This window comes from Desarmillaria tabescens, assembly GCF_030435595.1.
Source record: "Desarmillaria tabescens strain CCBAS 213 chromosome Unknown EV420scaffold_34, whole genome shotgun sequence".
In the NCBI taxonomy this organism is placed as follows: Eukaryota; Fungi; Basidiomycota; class Agaricomycetes; order Agaricales; family Physalacriaceae; genus Desarmillaria; species Desarmillaria tabescens.
Genome location: NW_026848333.1, coordinates 438,990 through 460,909, shown reverse-complemented (window position 1 = coordinate 460,909; position 21,920 = coordinate 438,990). Strand labels below are relative to the sequence as shown.

General features: G+C 48.0%; 5 protein-coding genes and 2 pseudogenes across 7 annotated transcripts; 2 read left to right on the top strand and 5 right to left on the bottom strand.

Annotated features, from left to right (window-relative positions):
• Window positions 1-5,091: 5,091 nt before the first annotated feature.
• EV420DRAFT_1646340 (uncharacterized protein) lies at window positions 5,092-7,913 on the bottom strand (the record flags this gene model as incomplete). Its single annotated transcript, XM_060477896.1, has 7 exons — window positions 5,092-6,277; window positions 6,324-6,456; window positions 6,508-6,693; window positions 6,740-7,137; window positions 7,189-7,337; window positions 7,389-7,551; window positions 7,603-7,913. 7 exons carry the CDS (start codon window positions 7,911-7,913, stop codon window positions 5,092-5,094), a joined length of 2,526 nt encoding a protein of 841 aa, XP_060327591.1.
• Window positions 7,914-8,366: 453 nt separating this feature from the next.
• On the bottom strand, window positions 8,367-8,744 carry EV420DRAFT_1646339 (uncharacterized protein; the record flags this gene model as incomplete). The annotated part of the gene is made up of 1 exon (XM_060477895.1): window positions 8,367-8,744. One exon carries the CDS (start codon window positions 8,742-8,744, stop codon window positions 8,367-8,369), a length of 378 nt encoding a protein of 125 aa, XP_060327590.1.
• An 816-nt stretch (window positions 8,745-9,560) lies between these two features.
• EV420DRAFT_1646338 (uncharacterized protein) lies at window positions 9,561-9,990 on the bottom strand (the record flags this gene model as incomplete). Its single annotated transcript, XM_060477894.1, has 3 exons — window positions 9,561-9,685; window positions 9,739-9,829; window positions 9,886-9,990. 3 exons carry the CDS (start codon window positions 9,988-9,990, stop codon window positions 9,561-9,563), a joined length of 321 nt encoding a protein of 106 aa, XP_060327589.1.
• Window positions 9,991-11,474: 1,484 nt separating this feature from the next.
• EV420DRAFT_1621890 (uncharacterized protein) lies at window positions 11,475-12,292 on the top strand (the record flags this gene model as incomplete). The annotated part of the gene is made up of 3 exons (XM_060475748.1): window positions 11,475-11,477; window positions 11,673-11,760; window positions 11,808-12,292. The coding sequence occupies 3 exons, from the start codon at window positions 11,475-11,477 to the stop codon at window positions 12,290-12,292; spliced, it is 576 nt and encodes a 191-aa protein (XP_060327588.1).
• A 1,098-nt stretch (window positions 12,293-13,390) lies between these two features.
• Window positions 13,391-14,118, bottom strand: EV420DRAFT_1646336 (uncharacterized protein; the record flags this gene model as incomplete). The annotated part of the gene is made up of 5 exons (XM_060477893.1): window positions 13,391-13,527; window positions 13,578-13,619; window positions 13,669-13,721; window positions 13,780-14,029; window positions 14,079-14,118. 5 exons carry the CDS (start codon window positions 14,116-14,118, stop codon window positions 13,391-13,393), a joined length of 522 nt encoding a protein of 173 aa, XP_060327587.1.
• A 233-nt stretch (window positions 14,119-14,351) lies between these two features.
• EV420DRAFT_t190 lies at window positions 14,352-14,449 on the bottom strand (annotated as a pseudogene). The gene has a single exon. The product of its transcript is annotated as a tRNA-OTHER (tRNA).
• Window positions 14,450-16,921: 2,472 nt separating this feature from the next.
• Window positions 16,922-17,019, top strand: EV420DRAFT_t191 (annotated as a pseudogene). Its single transcript has one exon. The product of its transcript is annotated as a tRNA-OTHER (tRNA).
• Window positions 17,020-21,920: the final 4,901 nt, after the last annotated feature.

Here is a 21,920-nt window from a genome sequence, read left to right as displayed (position 1 = left end):
TCTTGGTTAACCCGCTCCGTTTGTCCATCCGTCTGAGGGTGATAAGCTGTCGACAGATTTCCTTGAATATTCATCATTGCGTATAGCTCAGTGATGAACTTTGATACGAATTGGGGTCCCCGGTCAGAGATGACTTTGGAGAGGGTAACCCCAAATCGACAAATGACCTCGTTGCATAAGATCTTGGCCCATCTGCTCGATGAGAGTTCTTTCGTGCATGGAATTAGCATGATGTATTTCGAGAATTGATCTACAATGACTAGTACTGTGTTGTAGCCCTTGGAGTCTGGAAACCCAGTAATCATGTTGACTGAGATGTGTTCCCAGGGTCGAGATGGTACAGCGTTGGGATGTAGCAGAGCTGCTTTCCGCTGCATATCGGTTTTCGTCCTCTGACATGCCTTGCATCCTCAGACATAAGTTTCCATGTCCCTTCGCATTTTGGGCCACCAGTAGTCTCTTAAGACTAATTCCCTGGTTTTTTCGATGCCTGAGTGTCCTGCAGAGACATGATCGTGGTGATGGGAGATGAGTTCTCCTCGTAGGGTGTGGTTGTGGGGAACGTAGATATGTCCATCGTAGAATAGAAGGTGGTCCTTCTCAATGACCCCCTTCTCATGGTTGAGGCTTGAAGCGATCCCTCAGTCCCACCATTGGCGATCGCTTGTTGCCCTTCGAATTTTGCCATGAATTTCTTCCTCTGCTGGCATTATCAAGGCGCAGAAGAATTCTGGCTTCAAGAGGACAATATCATTATTGTCCCTCTTGCCTTGGTCATGGTCGGCCTTCCTATGGGACACTCCCGGTTTGTGGTTGAGTGTGAAGTGGTATTCCGCTAACTCAGTGACCCACCGCACCTGTCTGTGGTTGAGTTTCTGGGGTTTGCGGAAGTATTGCAGGTTTGAGTGATCTGTCCAGATTTTGAAATCTTGACAGGCACCCATAAGATAATGTCACCATTCTTCTAAGGTGATCATTATCGCTAGTAACTCCTTGTCGTAAATCTCGTAATTCCGTTCCATCGCAGAAAGAGATTTCGATAGGAATGCAATCAGGTGCCATTTCCCTTCCTGCTCCTGTGACAGGACAGCACCAATTGCCCCTTCGCTGGAGTCTGCCTCCAGGCAAAACTTGTTGTAATCGTTTGGCATCGCCAAAACGACTCCTGTTGCGAATTGATGTTTGAGTTCCTCAAATGCCTCTTGTTGTTCCTTCCCCCATGTCCAAGGGACCTTTCCCATGAGTTTTGTCATTGGTTTGACAATTGCACTGTAGTGCCAGATAAATCGTTGATAGAAATTGGTGAATCTCAGGAAGGATTGTAGTTCCTGTTTCTTGGAGGGCACTGGCCAGTCCATGATACCAGCGATTTTAACTGGATCCATTCTAATGGATCCTTCGCTGATGATGACTCCAAGGTACTCGGTTTTGAGTACCTCGAATTCACATTTTTCTGCCTTCAAGAACAATTTGTTCTTTCGCAGAATCTTTAGGACCTCCCACACAATTCTTTGGTGTTCTGCTTTGTCCTTTGTGAAGATGAGGATGTCATCCAAATAAATGGTGACTTTTCCCTGAGCAATGAGATCTTTAAAGATATCATTCATCATCCATTGGAACGTGGCAGGCGAATTGGTTAGTCCAAAGAACATAACCATGGGCTCATAGAGTCCTCAGTTTGTGCGAAACGCGGCCTTGAATTCATCTCCCTTCTTGATTCGAACGTTGTTGTATCCCCAATGGACGTCTAGCTTAGTGAAATACCTCGCATCCTTCAGCTTATCCATAAGATCGGAGATAAGCAGTAGAGGATAGCAGTTTTTGATGGTTATTTCATTAAGCTTGCGGTAGTCTTGTACTGGCCGCAGTTTCCCATCCTTTTTCTTGACAAAGAAAAAGGAGGACGCCATTGGGGACTTGGAGGGTCGAATTCGGCTGGTAGCCAGGTTTTCATCAAGGAATTTGTCCAACTCCTCCTGCTCTTTTGGGTTCAAGGGGTATATCTTGCAATCCAAACTGGCATTGGCATTGGGAATAAGTTCAATGGCATGGTCCCAAGGCTTGCAAGAGGGAAGTTCATAACATCGATGAAATCTCGATAATGTTTGGGGACGATTTCCTCGAACGACTTTATTTTCTTTCCCTCATTGGCCTTGGCGGCTAGGTCATTGGCTTTATGCCCCACCGCTCGCATGTGAAAGGCTTCTTCAAAGTCTATGATGAGGATGGTGTCTCCGTCCTCGACCTCAGTTCCCCACTGCTGTTCTGGATCTTCATCTGGGAGACAGAACGGTACTTTGCGGCAGTCACAGCACGCCAAAGTTACCGAACCCGTGTTCCAGTCAATAAGTGGGTTGTGCCTTTGTAGCCAGTCATGTCCTAGGAAGATAGGTGTCGTTCCAAGGTCAACGACTGCTAACTCGATACATTCGCTGTGGTCTCCAATCTTGAGTTGGACCTCAGCAAATTCGGTGATGTCACCGCCTTTGTTGCGAGTACCATCTGCGTTGTAGACCAGAGTGGGGTGAGCCACTTTATGCGTGGTAATACCATGATCACAGGTCCACTGTCGGTCGATAGCACTTCCGGTACAGCCACTGTCAATCAGGGCCTTCGCGGAGTGATGGGCCATAGTATCAAAGGTCTCCAGTTGTAGGGTGATTGTGATATTTTGCCCCTTTGCTCCTCAGACATACTGGGGTGGTTTGGTAAGCTGGTCCATATGTTCCAGCTTTCGGTACTCGTCCAGGTAGGACTCCCCAACTTGGTTCTCCAAGTCGGCAACCAGCGGCTCATCCACCTCTGTTTGTCATTGGGGGTGGACCCACTGTTTGAGAAGTGACATCTTCTCTCCTGAGGTCTTGGCGAGTCGCATAGCTTGCTGAGTCCAGGTGGCTCCAAAGGGCTTCAGCCATTGGGAGCCCTGAGAGTACTCCACCGATGCTGGCAGCATCAGGGTCTTCCTCTCGTCGTCGCAGTCCATAGGCCACAAAGGCCCTGCTCCTATGACCGTGCGACCGGTCAGTTCCCTTTCACCTCGGTGCAGACACCCACTCAGGTTAGTTGGGACTTCACTGGATTTTGGAAAGTTCCGTAAACTTTTTAAATACCTAGGATCACTTTCACTGTTAGTACCTTCCTTCAAGGAAGTACATACCTGGGAAGGGGAGCCTCTCTCCCCTGTTTGGCCTGCTTGATCCTTGTGGGCGATTGAGCTTTTTTGGCTGGTGTCCTCTAGGGTAGAGGTGGCCGTTTCCTGGTTATTCTTTCTACTTGGTTCCACATGTGGTGCTGGGTTATCTCCTGAGGCTTTACAACAGTCTGCCATCAGGTCCGCTGGGCTCTGCCAGCCCTCAGCTTCGTCCCTAGGCTCACCTGGATTCCCTGACCTCACCATCACTGAAGTGGTCTGTTGTCAGGGAACCCTGATGCATGGAGGAGATGCCAGTTCACCGTCGTCTGGATCCACTGCCACTATTTGTGACTTTCCCAGGAGTTGGGCTATATAGTCCTGGGTTTGACCTCCCATATGGCAGATGTCACCCATAGGGAACAATGATGTTGCACCCCCAAGGTTCCACCCTTGGTCGCCTGTTGAACCAGTAGGCTCCTCTGCATCATACATGCGCCCCAAAGGGGTATTTGCAGTGGCTTGGACACAGCAGGTACCACCAGTACTAGGACTTGACTGGTGGGGTTCATTGCTAGTGAAAGCAGCAGAAATCCCGTGTACGCTGTTGAAGGGCAAATTCGAGGGTCCCCCTCCTGCTTTTATGCAAGCGTCAGGTGGAGGAGACAGGCACGAGAAGCCCCGTCGACCCTGGGCTTCGTTCCTGGTCATGCCTGGACTCTTGATCCATTGATCGAGAACTCGGTCCGGATTCTTGATCGAGTGATCGAGAGTTGCTTCTGGATCCTCGATTGATCGATTGAGATCCATTCTGCACTGGTATGGCCTTGAATTGCTAGTTGGGTCCGACTCTTTTGTGCCTGACCCTCGGGGTTCATTGCCCAACGGGCGGTGGTAATCCCCTGCTACACTGTTCTTGTTTTGCGATTCCTTCATAGTGCGAGATGAATGCAGTGTATTGTTACAAGTATCTACAGATACAGCATAAGTATGAACATTCGTGTCATAAGGCACACCATGATAAACCCCAGCCGACGAAGTAGAATCGCAGAGTCCTATGCTGGCATCTCTTTTATCTCCTCGATCTCTGTCGAGCTAGCGAGGTCTTCTTCCTCTATTTCTGCTAGGATGGCTCGGAGATGGGTTGCAAAAGTCAATGGCTTCTTCTTCAGGAATTTAGCCACTTTGACTTGTCAGGTGGGCATTTATTGTCCTGCCCCTGGTGTCCAGTGTGTCTGCACCAGAAACATCGCTTTTCTCTTTTGAGATGATCGATGTCCATAGGTTCGCCTTTACCACCATAGGTGAATCCAGTGGCATCCCTTCTGCTCTTCAAGCCACTCGAAGAGCCTCCTGCTGTTCCAGGCTTGGAACCAGTGGTCCTGCTGGGATACTTCCCACCTTGGGTGAGATGAACTCGATAGTTTTCATCCATTTGTAGGACCCTGCACCTCCACTCCCACAGCCTGGACTGCTAGATTTCTGTTTGAAAGGTGTCAGTTGGCACTTAATTGTGATGCATCAGGAGTGTCAGTTAGAACCCAAGTGTCAACTAACGCCTGGGCTAACAAATCCCACAGGATCCCGCGCTGGCAGTTATGACATCAGAGACAAGAACCGGCGAGGTCCGGGGTTCGAACCAGCAATGCAGCAAAATATTGACTAACCTTATGACATCATTGCAACAGCACAGACTTTAACCAGTAGACTACTTGCCTGTTACCAATAGGTGTAATTAAAGCTAAATATAGATCATCCAGCACAGCCACTTTCTCAATTAGAGACGGCGCAAATAGTATATCAGTGGCACAGTATTAGATGTCCCATACTGCCCAATTGGGATTATGATTGTAAATAACTTGATGACATGCAGGAAAGGAGTAAAAATAATGAAATTATGAATAAACGATATGGCATGATTATGTCATACAGTGCTCCCCCTCATGGAACTCACTGTTCCCTCAGAGATCTGCATAATCCTCCTCATCCAGCTCCACCTCCTCCTCATCACTCCAAATCCCGATGTTATGTTCATCCCTATCACCATCGCTGCTGGCATCATTGTCATCACTGGGATGCAGTTCGGAACGCGGCGCATTCTCCATTTGTCCATCGTCTAGAGCTGTCAACCAGAGATCCCAAAATTTGACTGCCAGCTGACACTGTATGTCGCTTTGTTTGAGAGCATAGGCATCCACCGCTTTGCGCAGTGCACCGCCTAACTCATGCACATCCCGCCGTTGCATCCACCACTCCCCTCGCCATTCCAAGAACCTCAAGGTTCTGCGCATTTCCTCCCAGAGGAGCAAAACTTCCTCACGTGCCCGATGTGCTCTTGCACAACTGCGACACCATTCCGAACATAGCACTTCATCATCGTTTTCATCAGCCCCATCCGCTAGGTTGATCTTCATCATTGTCCAAATCCAAGAAAGAGTACGCCAGGTTTGGCCAGTCCCATCGCGTTTTTCTCGACTATCTTGATACAGATCAACGCTGGGTTCAGGAAGTTCGGGAACCAATCCTGGCTCCCAGCTATCTTCATTCGTTCCTTGGCAACCTGTTCCTTTATGGAGACGATCTGGATCTTGATAGGAATGGATATCACCATCTTCGAGCTTATGAAGCCCCTCCTCCCAATCCCCCAGGCCACTCAGCTTCATTTTTGCCTCCCTTGCCATATGGTACTTGATTGCTGCTGCTAGTGCCTGTTCATGAATGGCATTGATGCCTGTCCATGAACATGTTCCATCCTGCTGACCTTGTACATTCTTGTTCTTGTACTCGACCATCCGCATTTTCAAGCGCAAGATGTGGCGAATCGAACCTAATGAGTCATGGCATTGCGCTGTGTGTAGATGCTCCTCCATTTCCAATAAAGAGGCCTCACATACCTGGCTCCTGCGATCCACTGGTATGCAGGAGGGTAGCCATAGTCTCACCTCCTCTGCTAATGCCCCAGTTGACAAATAATCCACCTCCTGAGTCTCGGTAATAAACTGCAGGAGCCCAGGCATGTATGTGGCATGCAACTCTTCGAATTTTTTGATCTTGGACCGGAGAAGACTTTGCTGCTCTGCAATGTGAGCGTCTTGGTGAGCAGTCGGATTGGCTTTCAGTTTCCTAACCTCCAAGCATAGTTTTTGCCTGAATATGCCTCAGTAGAAGCTTCCAAAACATACAGGTCACTCACTGTGACTCCTCGAGGGCCAAACCAAAAACCATAAAAGCTGAAGGACTCATGTCATGAACCACCTGTCCCCCATTGCACCTGCAAGCCTCCTCTTCCTCAGCCAACTCTTTATGAACCTCATCCTCCGTCAAATCTGGCGGACTCCATCAAAATTGCAGATAGGAAAAAAATTGACTAGACGCACCGTCGCTCTGAACACAGAAGGGGTTCAGCACCGTCTTAGGAACCTTATCAGCCTCCCATGCAGCACAGATATCCTCCCATTCAGTGACCATATTGGGTGGCAAGCTCTGCGTAAAGCCTCTGTGTGCTTCTTCCTGCCAGTTTCGCTCCAAGACCGCATCTCTGTAGTGTTTCCAAAGTGTTAACCCTAGCCACATTCAATACACATCCAAGGGAATTTAACAATGCCTCACCCATGCAGCAATATTTGAGCCAGTTCCAAAATCCGAAATGGTCGTCAATCAGATCCTGCCTCGTACCTGGCCCCGCAGTCTTGGTTGAGTTTCCTAGAACGTTGTGGGGTGCCCATATCCTTTCAGGACATTCTCCATCCGATAAAGCGGCGCCTTCAGCAAGGTTGAAAGAGAATTGTTCGTGGTCCTCTGCTTTATGACCCGGTTCATGGAACTTTGGCACCAGTGGGGTCACTCTGATATCGGGATTGAATCGAAGCTCAGAGGGCCAATGTGAGGTCATCCATGTGAATATCGTCTTGATCCATTGGCAGGCAATGTCATAGCTGATAATGACCCAGAGCAAATCTGAGAATTGATGGATAGCTGCTGCAGTGAGGGGGTCGACGTTGGCGTATCTGTGAACCAAGGATGAGTACCTGACCCACAGCTCTGCTATGATTGCTCACCTCTCACCCTTATTCATATTGCCGACACATGTAGGCAGAACCATCTCACTTCTTCCACAGGACACTGCAACCACACCTGTGTAATGGAGCCCTTTTGAAAACTTTGTGTTTGATTTGGCCATGGCAGAAAACTCCATGCAGTTACTAATCTGAGGTAGAGTTAGCAAGATTGAACCAAAATAGATGAATTAAGAACCAACGTCTGCATCTGTAGCTCGACTTTGAACGTATTCCTCATAAGGCTCGTGGGCAGTGAAGTATGCCCAACCGATACCGAGACCTGGGTCCCTCGAATACGATGACACAATCTGGTTCTTAAGCCGGAAGTTCATGTCGATGCATATAAGCAAAATATACAAAAATCTAGGTCAGTGGGTTAGATTAAAACCATCACATTATAACATCTATGCTTACTTTAAGTGGGGAGGTGCTTGATCCCAGTCTGGAGGTAGGTTTATTCCCAGCCGAGGACAAGATGGGCAGAGGACGGCAAGCTTGCCTGGCTTTGTACCCTCAGATCCAGTGACATCATGCACTTGCCCACCTCTCTTTAACAGCTTCAAGTGATGCCATTGAATAAGCATACACATCAGGGCTGCTTTATGAGAGGGCAGTGTATTCAGCCCCATATTATCCGTCATTCTCTCTAATGTGCGATAAAAATGATATGTGGATGTTTTGGAGACAAGGGAAAAGAGGTGGAGCAACTCCAACAGCTGGAACATTGCACAAGTCTTCACCACCTTCTGGCTAGCAGGATACCATCCACATCGTAGGAGTTGAATGTGCTGCAGGATTTGTCACCCACAACCACAGTAATCAACTGCAACGTCATGAATGCCCGTGGTATGGAGAATTTGAAGCTTGACATGGCAGGGTACAGGGGAGAGGACATCGGAAACTTTGGTGGTTAAGCTGAACGTGTAAGCCAATCGCTTTCAGCGTGATTGGGGCAAAGTAAAGCCCAGTCCATCACTTAAAGGAATGTCAGTACTGGATGTTCACGTTAGGGTAACTGGGGAAAAACTACCTCGATGCTGGTGGAATGGATTCTGCCTATGCCGACAGGACGCAACAGGATGTGCAGACCAAATCACTGAGAAAACAATCCTTACACTGAACCTCCGGCTCTCCCTGCACCTCTTCCTCAACATTCTGAGCGATACAGTCAGGACATTTCAGATTCTGGCGAGCGTCTCCTCATCCGTCGTGGCGAGTAACCTCAGTCTAGATAAACCTGATCTGAACTGCTCCTTCCACACCAAATGTGGCCGCCTCTTCCAACCGTCCTCAGCACATAAGCTGGTTTCCAAAGACTTGCCACTCACCGAAACTTTTGACCTCGTTGCCTTTTGAGGTTCCTTTGTGTTGTGGAAGATGGTACTTTCAAACACTTCTGCATTCATCTGGTCCTCGTAACTGCTCCCATCTATGTCGAGTGAAAGCTCAGAATCGTCTGGAGGGTTCCACATACTTCCGAGGGTCCAACCTGCTTTGCTGCGTAAGGGTTTGGACTCAGATGAGGATGTATGTCCATGTCGATCGATGCCAGACATTTGAGAGTGTACTCTGTCATAGTTGTCCTTGAATTCTATGCAACGGTGGGTGCCTTCTAGGTGCTGAGGATGGTGACCACACTTCATTTTTCAATGACAATCGGGAATGTGGGCAAAGTCAACGAACTGCAATTGGCCGACTATGTTACATAAGCAACTCAGCTAGGTAAACATACATCAACTTGCCAGCCCTTCATATTCTTAATGGAAAGTGTTGCAATTAATGCTGTGGTGACATACGATGCTCAGCACCATTTCCTGCAGCATCTCAAAATATGTTAAAATTGATGAAACTATCTTACAACGGCACAACATGTAACTATGTATGAACGAACCCTTTTCTTATGCTACATGGAATAGTTCACCGAGCATCCAACATGGTACCGGAGAAGAAGGAGCTTGTCTGCCTGATTCCCAGTGTGCCAATTCCCAGACAGCTTATATGCTGTGTGATACATGTTAAGCTGGTCATCGGACAGCCCTTCAATAGCACGTGTATCATGTAAGAGCAGAAGGTTTTGGCTGGGTATGACAAAATCTATATCGTTTGGGAGATGACCTTCCTCAGAGGGTAGGAGAGCGAAAGGGTCATCAGAGACCATCGCCACAACTCAGGTTGTGGGCCTACAAAAAAAGGTCAGAAGGCAGTTAGCACAAAAATAAGTGACATACGACAGCGGTGGCGATTTCCACCCTAATGAGGCACTTTTCGATCAGTGGAAAAGGACTTATCGAGGCAGGGTTTCAAGGTCATTGAAGTGGTTTGTAAAGATACCATGCAGCTCTGTAACAATGCGTTGCCCTCACTCACTATCATCATGGATGAGGAATTCCTGCCTCTCGACAGCATCCCGATGCAGGCTGGGCTTCCATATCATCCATCTTGGTAGCCCAACCTTCTAAGAGCGCAGAGGCCCAGGCGGGCATAACATCATTCTCGCCTACTAGATGTATCAGCGACACGTGAAGACAAACGTGACAACATTCAACATACCGGCTGTACGGGCATCAATCAATCGATGCTTGTAGACTTCAACTTCGGTGACATCACTGGGGGTCGCCCTGACCTTGCAAAGCGGGATGGGCTATGCGAAGGGTAAGCTCGAATGTTAGCAACACGCATTAAAGTGGCCTCACAGACGGAAAGGCTTAATCGAGAGATATAAGACATTGCATTAGTGATGTCCTGAAGAGATGGAGGGACAGAAGACAGGGGGGGGGTGAGTGACCTCTGGGGCATGGGCATCTGGGATACTTGGGAGGGGAATGGGACTGTGGGGGCATGATGGCTCTGATAGAGTGAGCGACTGTGGCCCTCTTGGATTCTTATATTCAGGTCACATAGATTGTCAATGTTGGGGTCAAGTTGTTCATGCTTGGTCAGATCATGGAGCACCATGTCCTTGCTTCCTACCTACATTCTGACCCCAAACCCTGCATTGTATCAGAGAAGTATAGCGAATATGCTTAAGTCTACTCTAGCTTTGCTGAGAACAGATCAAGAAGGGAAGAAATACGAGACAGAGCTCTCAGATCGAAGGTTCGGCAACTGGTCAGAGTTTCAAACTCTGAAATGTGAGGCCACCTCGACCTAAAATAAGTGATATAACAGGCATGTGATCACAAAATGTTCATTGTTGACAAGCAGCATGACACATGAAGAATCACCACGAAGCTTCGAAGTTTTTAGACTTTGGTCTGGTGCCACCACAACCACTTGCGTTCACCTCATGAAGGTCCTACCGCGTACGTCCATTTTGTTAGCTACCTTCCCAATTACATCCACCACTACGGCAACTACCTCATGCCTACGAATACTCAAGCCTGGGAATGCGAGGTATTGGGGTAGTTGCCATATTATGTGGGTGCATTGGGACAGCTGCATCGTGTGTAAGATTCCTACCGGTCCTGACCCCTGAATGTTTGAATCCTTAGATGTCATTACCGAATTTTTCTCCTTCTGAAAGGCGTGTCCTTCATTCACTGGCATTCCCACTCCCTCAGCTGCATCACTGACACCCAATTAGACGTGTTCTGGTGCCCACTTCTCACCATGGGAAGGCTCCACAGCACTGGTAATGAGCTCTGATCTCGACTTCAGCTTCTCCCATCTCCTCCGTGACTGTGTTGATCACGAGGAAACCCTTGATCCCCTGGATGCATACGATCCCTTCGACCTCAACAAACCCCCCCCTTCAGCACCCACGATGCCAGAACCCATGACGGAATCCATGCCGCTGCCTCCACTGAAGTCAGCAGCCTCCAACCTATTGCCACCTCCAGCAGCCTTGAGCCAGTCTGATTCACAAAGCCATCAGAAGAATCAAAGCCATGCCAACCGCAAAAAGCAGCAAGCCAAACAGTGAGGATCCAGCCAGCCCTACGGCTATCAAGCATGCCCCAATATGCAGCGCAAGCACCAGACCCACGCAGAGGAGATCCCAACCAACCATGCCACTGAGGGTGCCCCAGCAGCATCCTCTGGGTACGTCGGCAGGCGCCTTGATGAGGGGTGGAAACGATCCATTGCATTGTGGGATTTAGTGGGCCCAAACAGCCGTTACAAGTTTGACTACAAGGGTTGGTGTGGCCAGTGAGTGCCTAACCTCCTACCACATCCCTGCCTCATTAAGATCCCCCTCCCTCCCCGCAGAACTGCAACTCCGGTCACTGATGGCAAGGGGCACGTCATCGCCATTCTAGCAGGGCAGCCTGATGATTCCAGCTGGGATGGCGTACATACCTCAGCCGCCGACCTCTTGGATCAAACTCGATGCGAATGCAATTTCTCACGTAAGCAGCAGATGCATCAGCGTGGCCGCTACTCTGCCCTCTCAGTAGGTATTTCATTTGGGGGGGGACAAAAGGCATGTAATTTGACCCTTTCTTCAGGCGATCTTTCAAATAATGTACCTACAGCACCCGCAGAATCTTCACCATGAGGGCACTGCAGCACGTGTCCTCGCCACCCTCCTCAACCACATTGCCTTCATACGCCTAGTGGGATTTGCCTCTGGTACGCTATGAAACCTTTACTGCATACCCATTGCTCAGACTTCTTAGGCACATTTGCTGCGTGGGCCCCACCCCTCTTTCAATACTATGCCAAACACCTCAAGGCCCTTCTCCTCAGTGATGACAGCCTTATCCTCAACTTTGCCAACAGCATTTTCTGTGCATGCACATTTAACTTTGGGCCCAAGACCGCTACCTTTGAACATATGGACTCGGGAAACCTACCCTTCGGTTGGTGCTCAGTAACGGTGCTCGGTCGCTTCAACCCCAAGCAAGGTGGTCACCTAATCCTGTGGGACCTCAAGCTGGTAATTGAGTTCCCCCCCGGATCTACCATACTATTCCCATCCGCCATCCTCTGCCACTCCAACACACCCATCGGCTGTGGGGAAACAAGGTACTCATTCATGCAGTATACGTCAGGGGGGTTGTTTCGCTGGGTGGATCAGGACCTTCAGTTGAGTGAGGACTACTGGAGCCAGCTCAGTGATGCAGAACATGATGCTGCCCTCAGAACTCGTGCTGGGCAATGAGCAATGGGTCTTGGTTTGTACGCCTCTATGCCTATACTTAGGAAGGGTAACACATGAATGAATACATATATGTGTACCTGTAGCTTAAATCAAATGTAAACATAATATGATAGTGAATGAAACAATAATTTAAAACCAGGTACAAACTGTATATACTGGATTCGAGGCTTAAAGAAAACATCCCATTGAGTTTGATCTGTAAAAGAGTCCAGCGACTTCACCATTAAGGTGGAGGGGTGTATTAGCAGTCAACATCTACTATCAAACAATCAATTGAATGCCCTCAATGGCGTCTTGATCTTGAAGTTCGATCACTCCAGTCTTGCGTGCCATGAGAACATAATTTCGCATTCCATCGTTCTCGACTCCGGTGTAACCTATTCAACTGGGAAATAGCATGTATAGTTCTTCATACAAGCTTTAAGATTTGTCACATGATTGTCAATTTTTGATATTTTCCATCTTGAACCTTCTTGAAATTCACAACAGTTCAGCGCTACGACTTTCAATACCTAGTACAATTGCTTGTCGCCTACACATATTAAATCATTCCTATCCCTCAACTCATAAAATGCCAGAAACCATCTTTGTTAATGAGGGGATTCACAGGTCAGCGACCAAAAGACAAGCTCACGATATCTTTTAACGAAATGTTTAGGGAACAATTGCTCAGAATTGCTACTGCAGATCCTGATTGTGAATGGATGAAGCGCATTGATGCCAAACCTGATCTTCATCAAAGTGTCGATGACAATGAACAGTGAATGGCCAAAGACTCATCAGGAAGAAGGAGCTGGACTGTATGGAGGCGAGGTTGCTGAAAGAGTTTGGAGAAAGTGTGCCAGTTCTGAAATCGGAGTCGCCAAGGGTCTCGAAGAGATCTAGTCACAGCCTCATTATGGTTCCTGCAGTGGGACTCAGTTAATTTACATGTTTATCTCTTATTTGGCAGATCCTTAAGGCTTGATTCACAGAGATATGCACACAGTATGTATGATTTTCAAAGGTTTTATACTACACAAAACTATGCCGGCAGTTATTCAATGTCCAAAAAACTACATATTTGATGCAGTAGCTACCCGGTCCTTCGTCTGACTTCTATGCCTGACTCATGGCAGTCACAAAGCTATCCTCATCATCACTAGACCAATCAAGGGTGCCCCACTCGTCCTCAATTGAAACGTCAAAGCAGGAGCCGGCGAGGGGGGTGACGTGAACCTCCTCGTCGTTATAGGCTTTGCAGTAAATGTCAACAGCGTTGTAATAGTTTGCTCACCACTCATACTTGTTTCTGGGAATGCTGATAACCCACTCCGCCGTTTCATTCCTGATGCTCTGGTGAGCTAAAGATGCTAGGAAGGGAAAAATGAACGTACCAGGTAAAAAACAGGCCGACTTCCTGGCCCGAAGTAATGACATAGAAATTATTCTGAGGGGGCCAAACATTTCAGGGACGAGGAAGGTCTTCAGGCCTTGGGATACAATACACTGGGCGTTTAGCATGGGAAGGGGTTGTCATCGTCATCATCGCTGCAGGTGTAGAACCCGCAGTCGACGGGGCGAGGGTGGTAATGGTAATGCTGCTGGTCGTGCTAGGGGTCCCGACGGTCGCAGTGCTGGCTGCAGTTACCGGAGGAGGCGCTGCCACTGGAAGGGTCGAGGTACCCCCAATAGTATTCGAGGCTGGAAGATGGAGTGTGTTAGAAGTTGTTGTCATGGTCGTGGTTGACAAAGTAGCTAACATTTCCTCAGTCAAGTATCAATTACGAAGGAATACCACACGTACCACCGCCTGCCAACAGGTTGAGGTTGGCAAAAGCAGCCATCAAAGCCAAAAAATCTGGAGAGGGGAGCAATGAAGCATTGTTAGCATGAGAACGGGAAAAGGGGAGCAGCCTGGTCTGCTAGATTTCTGTTTGAAAGGTGTTAGTTGACAGTTAATTGTGATACATCAGGAGTGTCAGTTTACATCCAGCTCATATACAGTAATTCCATCAGGATGACAAAGTGGCTTAGTAAGCTTCCCAATCTGTGTCAATGATGGCATCATTAGAAAAGAGGGCAATTCAGGGAATTGAGCCCGGGACCTCAAAAATAAATCCAATAATATCACATGACTTTCTCAAGCAAACATGCTAACCACTACACCATACTGGCATTATATATATGTCTTTTCATCTCTATATATACCCTCCCTCCCTTAACATTTATGACCTCATATTGATGCCCTCCCTTTGCTCCGCTCTGGTGCGCTCTTTTGCCTTTTTAGGCTCCCCAAATCAGCCCATCAATTTTGGCTGGATCCAGTGGCAGTGCCGCATTTTTAATACCCAAAATAGGGGCTATTTTCCGGTCAAAATAGCTATTGGGCTATTCTCAGGCTACTGGCTGGGCCAGGGGATAGCACTATAATCTGTATAGACATAAACAACATAAAATAGAGCCCTCTAATGATGCATAGGAGCCCTGGATAGTGGGATAAAAGGGTAATATAATGAAAATCACATAAATATTCGCTTTTGGGGGCTGCTGCATGCATTGGATCGGCTGGAGGACTTCACCAATCAATTCCCTGACCTTGAAAACACCCAAACGACCCCTCCACAGTACTTTTGGCACACTTTATTCCTGGAGATAAACGAAAATATTCGCTTTTTAGGGTGCAGCATGCTCCAGATCGCTTTGAAAACATTACCAGTCGATTCCTATGCTATAAAAATCCTAGAATACATCCTCCTTCGTAATATAGGTCCAGTATAATACAGTATAAAAGGGGGTATTAGGGGGCATACATCGCTTATTTTGTTTTTCGCACTTCGGATGGCCTGGGGAGCATCACCAATGGAATCCCTGATATTAAAAACCCCAAAACGACTTCAGCCTTCATTTATAGGGTCTCAAAACGACAGAAATAATGATATTACAGTTTAGGAGGAGCACATGTAACAAATCCTATTTCTGGGCTTCAGACCACTTCAGAGTTTTGTCTATTGTGTTTATTGACCTGAATAACACTCAAATGACCCCACAGGACAAAGGAAACCATCAGAAATACGTGATAAAAAGAGTAATAGGGGGATGGAGGAGACATACCTTATATTTCGCATTTCTAATAGTTAGGGAGGGTATTCTTGTTATATAACAGACTGTATATATTGTACAATGGTGTGTACGAAGCCCCATGGATATCCGAAATGTATTGAATGAGATATGAGCAGATCATTCTGTAAAACAGGAGGAGTACATCCCATATTTCGATGTTCTGCTCATTCTATGGCCTGGGGACTATCAGAATCGGATTCCTTGACCCAAAAAACAGTAGGGCCACCTATCATCCATAGGAGCCATTTTACCCAGATAACACATACAGCCATATGTAGCTACAGGACAATATAAGTAACAAATGAGAGAACATCTTGTACTTCGGAGTTTGAACATCTGAATACCATGGATGATAGGTGGCCCTACTGTTTTTTGGGTCAAGGAATCCGATTCTGATAGTCCCCAGGCCATAGAATGAGCAGAACATCGAAATATGGGATGTACTCCTCCTGTTTTACAGAATGATCTGCTCATATCTCATTCAATACATTTCGGATATCCATGGGGCTTCGTACACACCATTGTACAATATATACAGTCTGTTATATAACAAGAATACCCTCCCTAACTATTAGAAATGCGAAATATAAGGTATGTCTCCTCCATCCCCCTATTACTCTTTTTATCACGTATTTCTGATGGTTTCCTTTGTCCTGTGGGGTCATTTGAGTGTTATTCAGGTCAATAAACACAATAGACAAAACTCTGAAGTGGTCTGAAGCCCAGAAATAGGATTTGTTACATGTGCTCCTCCTAAACTGTAATATCATTATTTCTGTCGTTTTGAGACCCTATAAATGAAGGCTGAAGTCGTTTTGGGGTTTTTAATATCAGGGATTCCATTGGTGATGCTCCCCAGGCCATCCGAAGTGCGAAAAACAAAATAAGCGATGTATGCCCCCTAATACCCCCTTTTATACTGTATTATACTGGACCTATATTACGAAGGAGGATGTATTCTAGGATTTTTATAGCATAGGAATCGACTGGTAATGTTTTCAAAGCGATCTGGAGCATGCTGCACCCTAAAAAGCGAATATTTTCGTTTATCTCCAGGAATAAAGTGTGCCAAAAGTACTGTGGAGGGGTCGTTTGGGTGTTTTCAAGGTCAGGGAATTGATTGGTGAAGTCCTCCAGCCGATCCAATGCATGCAGCAGCCCCCAAAAGCGAATATTTATGTGATTTTCATTATATTACCCTTTTATCCCACTATCCAGGGCTCCTATGCATCATTAGAGGGCTCTATTTTATGTTGTTTATGTCTATACAGATTATAGTGCTATCCCCTGGCCCAGCCAGTAGCCTGAGAATAGCCCAATAGCTATTTTGACCGGAAAATAGCCCCTATTTTGGGTATTAAAAATGCGGCACTGCCACTGGATCCAGCCAAAATTGATGGGCTGATTTGGGGAGCCTAAAAAGGCAAAAGAGCGCACCAGAGCGGAGCAAAGGGAGGGCATCAATATGAGGTCATAAATGTTAAGGGAGGGAGGGTATATATAGAGATGAAAAGACATATATATAATGCCAGTATGGTGTAGTGGTTAGCATGTTTGCTTGAGAAAGTCATGTGATATTATTGGATTTATTTTTGAGGTCCCGGGCTCAATTCCCTGAATTGCCCTCTTTTCTAATGATGCCATCATTGACACAGATTGGGAAGCTTACTAAGCCACTTTGTCATCCTGATGGAATTACTGTATATGAGCTGGATGTAAACTGACACTCCTGATGTATCACAATTAACTGTCAATTGTTAGCCACTAACTCCAATCGACTTAGATCGTACTAGGGTCACCACTCGCACTTCAGTGGTAGACACTCTAGCAAGTCAAAGACGAAGTTTGAAGTTGATGGGACAGATAGTCACGAAGAACGGAGTCCGATGTTAGGTAGATTAAACCTTAGCCGAAGCTGGGGTTTAGACCAGCTGAGGCTTTACTTAAATACACATTGGTAAACTAAAAATAGTACTGTGAGAATGCGTCCGTCATGATCGCAAACGAGTAATCAGGCTGAGTAATATGAAGGAAAAGGAAAAGAAATGAATAAACCGTAACATTACCCCCTCCTTAAGACTCATTTGTCCCGAATGAGAATATATCTCCTTCCTTCCACATGAGCGAGCAAGAGGGTCTCCCTTCTGCTTTAAAACAGTTTAGTATCGGGTCCACTGGGCCTCGAGTACTGCCGTCGGCCTCACCCCTAACTGCACCTGGATCCTGGTACCCGTGGATATCTAGGACCACCTTGCGCCGGTACGGCCTCTCGCTGTCTGTCGGGACTCCCTGTCCCTAAGGGTTCATTGCTCGAAGTTGAGCGGTGGTAATCCCCTTCTACACCATAAATAAGTTTCTATGACTCGTTCATCCCGAATGAGTCTCCAGACTCCCATTCTTTCTCGGTTGAGATTGATAGTGAGGCCTCATCGTCCCCTTTGGGTGAGTTACTGGATTCTGTTGGAACAGTTTCGAATGACCCTACGTCAGAGAGACGGTCATCGTCCCAATTTTTGGTTACTTGTTGAAGGAGGTCGAGGTCCGAGTCATCGTCTGCTGGTGGGTCAAACAGGATGGGAGGATTTATGTAAGGACGTTGTTCCCGTCGCGACGCTTCGATTTCTATTTTGCGGCGTTTTAAGTATGAGTCGCGCACTCGCGAGTCGTCAAACTTGGGACCGTCATGCCATTGCGGTCAAGGAAGTCGAGGCCGCTCGTGAATTTCCTCTGGGTGGTCTTTTACATATTTGGCATTCCTCTCCTGAAGGGCCCTATCCATGGATTCGGAGATATCCTTTACCAGTCGTTGGAACGACGCGGTAACGGAGATGGGGCCATGTCCTCGCCCTGCGTCTGACGCCGCTGCCTCTCCTACTACGTTAATTTCCTCGGAGTGTGCTGCAGCTGAGCATTGGGATGAATACGTGGTTTCGATGTTGGATAGGCAGGGGGTGTCCAGATCATGGTATTGGGCCAGGTTATTCGGTGGGATTTTGGTGTCCCTTCCCACTGCTCTTCCTTTGTCATTTGCCTTCCAGAGGATTTTTCGAATACGCGTCTCATAGTCTTCTACGAGTTCTTCCGCGTTAGCCATGTTTGAGCGTTTCACCCAAGAGTTTTCCTCCAGAGGATACCCTTTCCATTTCACCAGGTACTCTGTGATGGTGCGACGGGTACGTCCACGTCCGATGACTCTGTCTCGTTCACCTACTATCTCTTCAATTTTGTATTCTTCTTTGTTGTCGATGAGTTCCGGGGGTGGCCTCTCCGGACGGGGTTGATTCGGGAATTCGGAAGCATAATAGGGCGTCAGCAAGGATTCGTTGAATCGGTTGTGAATCCTCCAGCTTACGGGGAGTTTGAGTTCGTAAGCAGAGGCCCCCTTTTTTGCCACGATGGTGAAGGGTCCTACTCGACGATCGCCCAGTTTCTTGGTCGGCCGTGGTAGGTTCAGGTTGGTAGAATCGAGCCATACCTTATCGCCTACTTGATACTGGGCCGCCTCCCTCTTGTGTTTGTCGTAGGCTTTCTTCATTGATTCAGCCGCCCGCTCCAGGGATTCTTTGGCTCTCTCCTGCACCTCCTTAATGCCTTGAACTAACTTTGAAGCAGCTGGAATGCAATCGGGACGTTGGGCTGTCTTGATGACCTGCCCGTCTCTCCCGAAAACAACTTTGTATGGGGAAAAACCCGTCGCCAAATGTTTGCGATTATTATGAGTGAAGGCGGCTAAGGGTAGCCAGTTGCTCCAGTCATCCTGTTGATAATTCACAAACATCTTGAGGTATTTTTCGATCTCTTGGTTGACCCGCTCTGTCTGACCATCCGTCTGGGGGTGGTAAGCCATGGAAGGGTTTCCCGTTACCTTGAGAAGAGCATAAAATTCCTTCATGAATTTGGATACGAAGACTGCCCCCCTGTCCGAGATGACCTTCTCTGGCATCACTCCATACGGTACATAGATGTGGTCCCTGAGTATCTTGGCGAAGTCGAGAGACGTGAGCTCTTCCGTGCATGCAATAGGGATGATGGTCTTGGAGAACCGATCGACGATGACCAAGATCGAGTTATGGCCTTTTGAGTCCGGGAGTTTGGTGATCATGTCGACCGAAATGTGAGTCCACGGGCTGGTGGGGACTTCATTCGGGTGGAGAGGGGCCCTCTTTGGGCGACGATCCGCTTTGGTGCGTTGGCAGACTTCACACCCTTTTACGTATGCTTCCACCTCTCGGCGCATTCGAGGCCACCAGTAGTCTTGTAGTATGAGCTCTTTGGTTTTCTCTATGCCGGGGTGTCCAGCGGTGACATGATCGTGTCGTAGCACGATGATCTTTCCCCGGAGTCGTCGGTCTACAGGTACATAGATGCGTCCATCATACCACAGCAGTCCCTGATCTCGGGAGACCCCCTTTTCGTGATTGAGGGAGTCGGATATGCCTCGGTCCCATTTGCGGGGGTCATGGGTAGCCAATGTAATCTCTTCGTGCAGCTCCTCGCGAGTGGGCATGACCAGGGCCCGAAAGTGTGCGGGTTTCAGGACCGTTACGTCTTTATTGTCCCCTTTTCCTTGGTCATGGTCTGCCCGCCTGGACAACAGGTCCGCCTTGCGATTTTGGGCCCCTGGTTTATGGTGTAACGTGAACTGATATTCGGCAAGTTCAGTCACCCATCAGGCCTGTCGACGATTAAGCTTCTGGGGCTTTCGAAAGTATTGGAGATTGGAGTGATTGGTCCAGATCTCAAAGTCTTCTCTAGCGCCCATAAGATATTGGCGCCATTCCTCCAATGCGATCATAATGGCAAGGAGTTCCTTGTCATAGATCTCGTAATTGCGCTCCGTCGCAGATAAGGCCTTTGAGAGGAAGGCCACCGGTTGCCACTTCTCATTCTGCCACTGGGATAATACCGCCCCGATAGCTCCCTCGCTGGAGTCCACCTCCACCCGGAACCTTCCCTGGTCCAAGGGTATGGCGAGTACAACGTCCTCGTGGAACAGCTCTTTCAACTTTTGGAACGCCTTCTCCTGAGCTTCTCCCCACCTCCACTCTGCCTTCCCTGTTAGCGAGGTCAGGGGCTTGACATGCTTGCTATAGTCACGGATGAATCTCCGATAGAAGTTGCAGAAGCCCAGGAAGGACTGTAATTCCTGTTTCTTGTGGGGAACTGGCCAGTCCAAGAGGCCCGTAATCTTTACCGGGTCCATGCGCACCTTCCCTTCGCTGATGAGCACCCCCAAGTACTCCGTCTCCTCTACCTCGAATTCACACTTCTCGGCTTTCAGGAACAAGTGATTTTCTCGAAGGATCCGCAGCACTTTGCGCACTATGCATCGGTGGTCTTCCTTGGTCCGGGAAGCAATGAGAATGTCGTCCAAATATACCGATACCTCCCCGGCCGTGATGAGATCCTTGAAGATATCATTCATCATCCATTGAAAGGTGGCGGGAGAGTTCGTGAGACCGAAGAACATTACGAGGGGCTCATAGAGGCCTCGATTAGTTCGGAACGCGGCTTTCCACTCGTCCCCCTGCTTAATCCGGACGTTATTATACCCCCACCGAACGTCCAGTTTGGTGAAGTATTTGGCCCTCTTCAGCCTATCCATTAGTTCCCCAATGAGCAGTAGTGGGTATCGATTCTTAATGGTCATTTCATTAAGCTTTCGATAATCCTGGACGGGGCGGAGTTTCCCATCCTTCTTTTTTACGAAGAAGAAGGGGGATGCCATGGGGGATTTTGATGCTTGGATGCGGCCGGTAGACAGGTTCTCGTCTAAGAACTTGTCCAACTCCTCTTGTTCGGTCGGGTTCAGAGGATAGACCTTGCAGTCTAGATTCGCGTTGGCGTTGGGGATCAGCTCGATGGCGTGGTCCCAGGGCTTCCGTGGAGGGAGTTCGTCGAAGTTTTCCTTGTCGAACACGTCTTTGAACTCTCAGTATTCCTCCGGTACTATCTCTTCAAAGGTCTTGACCGCCTTCTTGGCATTGGCCTGCACGGCTAGTTCGTTTGCTTTGGTCCCCATGGCGCGTACGTGAAACGCCTCCTCGAAATCGATCACTAAAATGGTGTCCCCTTCCTCGTACTCCTCCCATCGTGAGGTAGGGTCGGTATCAGGGAGTGAGAACGGAATTTTTCGGCAAGTACAGCGGGCCAACGTTACCGCTCCTGTGTCCCAGTCGATGAGCAGGTTATGCCTTTGTAACCAATCATGTCCCAGAAACAGAGGAGTAGTCCCTAAGTCTACCACTGCCAATTCGATTCGCTCCACGTGGTCCCCGATACGCAAGCGGACTTTGGCGTATTCCGTGATATCTCCCCCTTTGTTTCGGGTGCCGTCGGCATTATAGACCGGGACGGGTCAGGCCGCCTTTTTGAGATGAAGGTTGCGACTCTGGGCCCAGTCGTGGTCTATGGAACTGCCGGTGGCTCCGCTGTCTACTACGTCCCTTTGAGGGTGTGGGTCGGAATGTTGGACCGTAGGTAGGCTTCTTCATCTTCTACTTCCTCCAGCGAGACTCGGGATTTC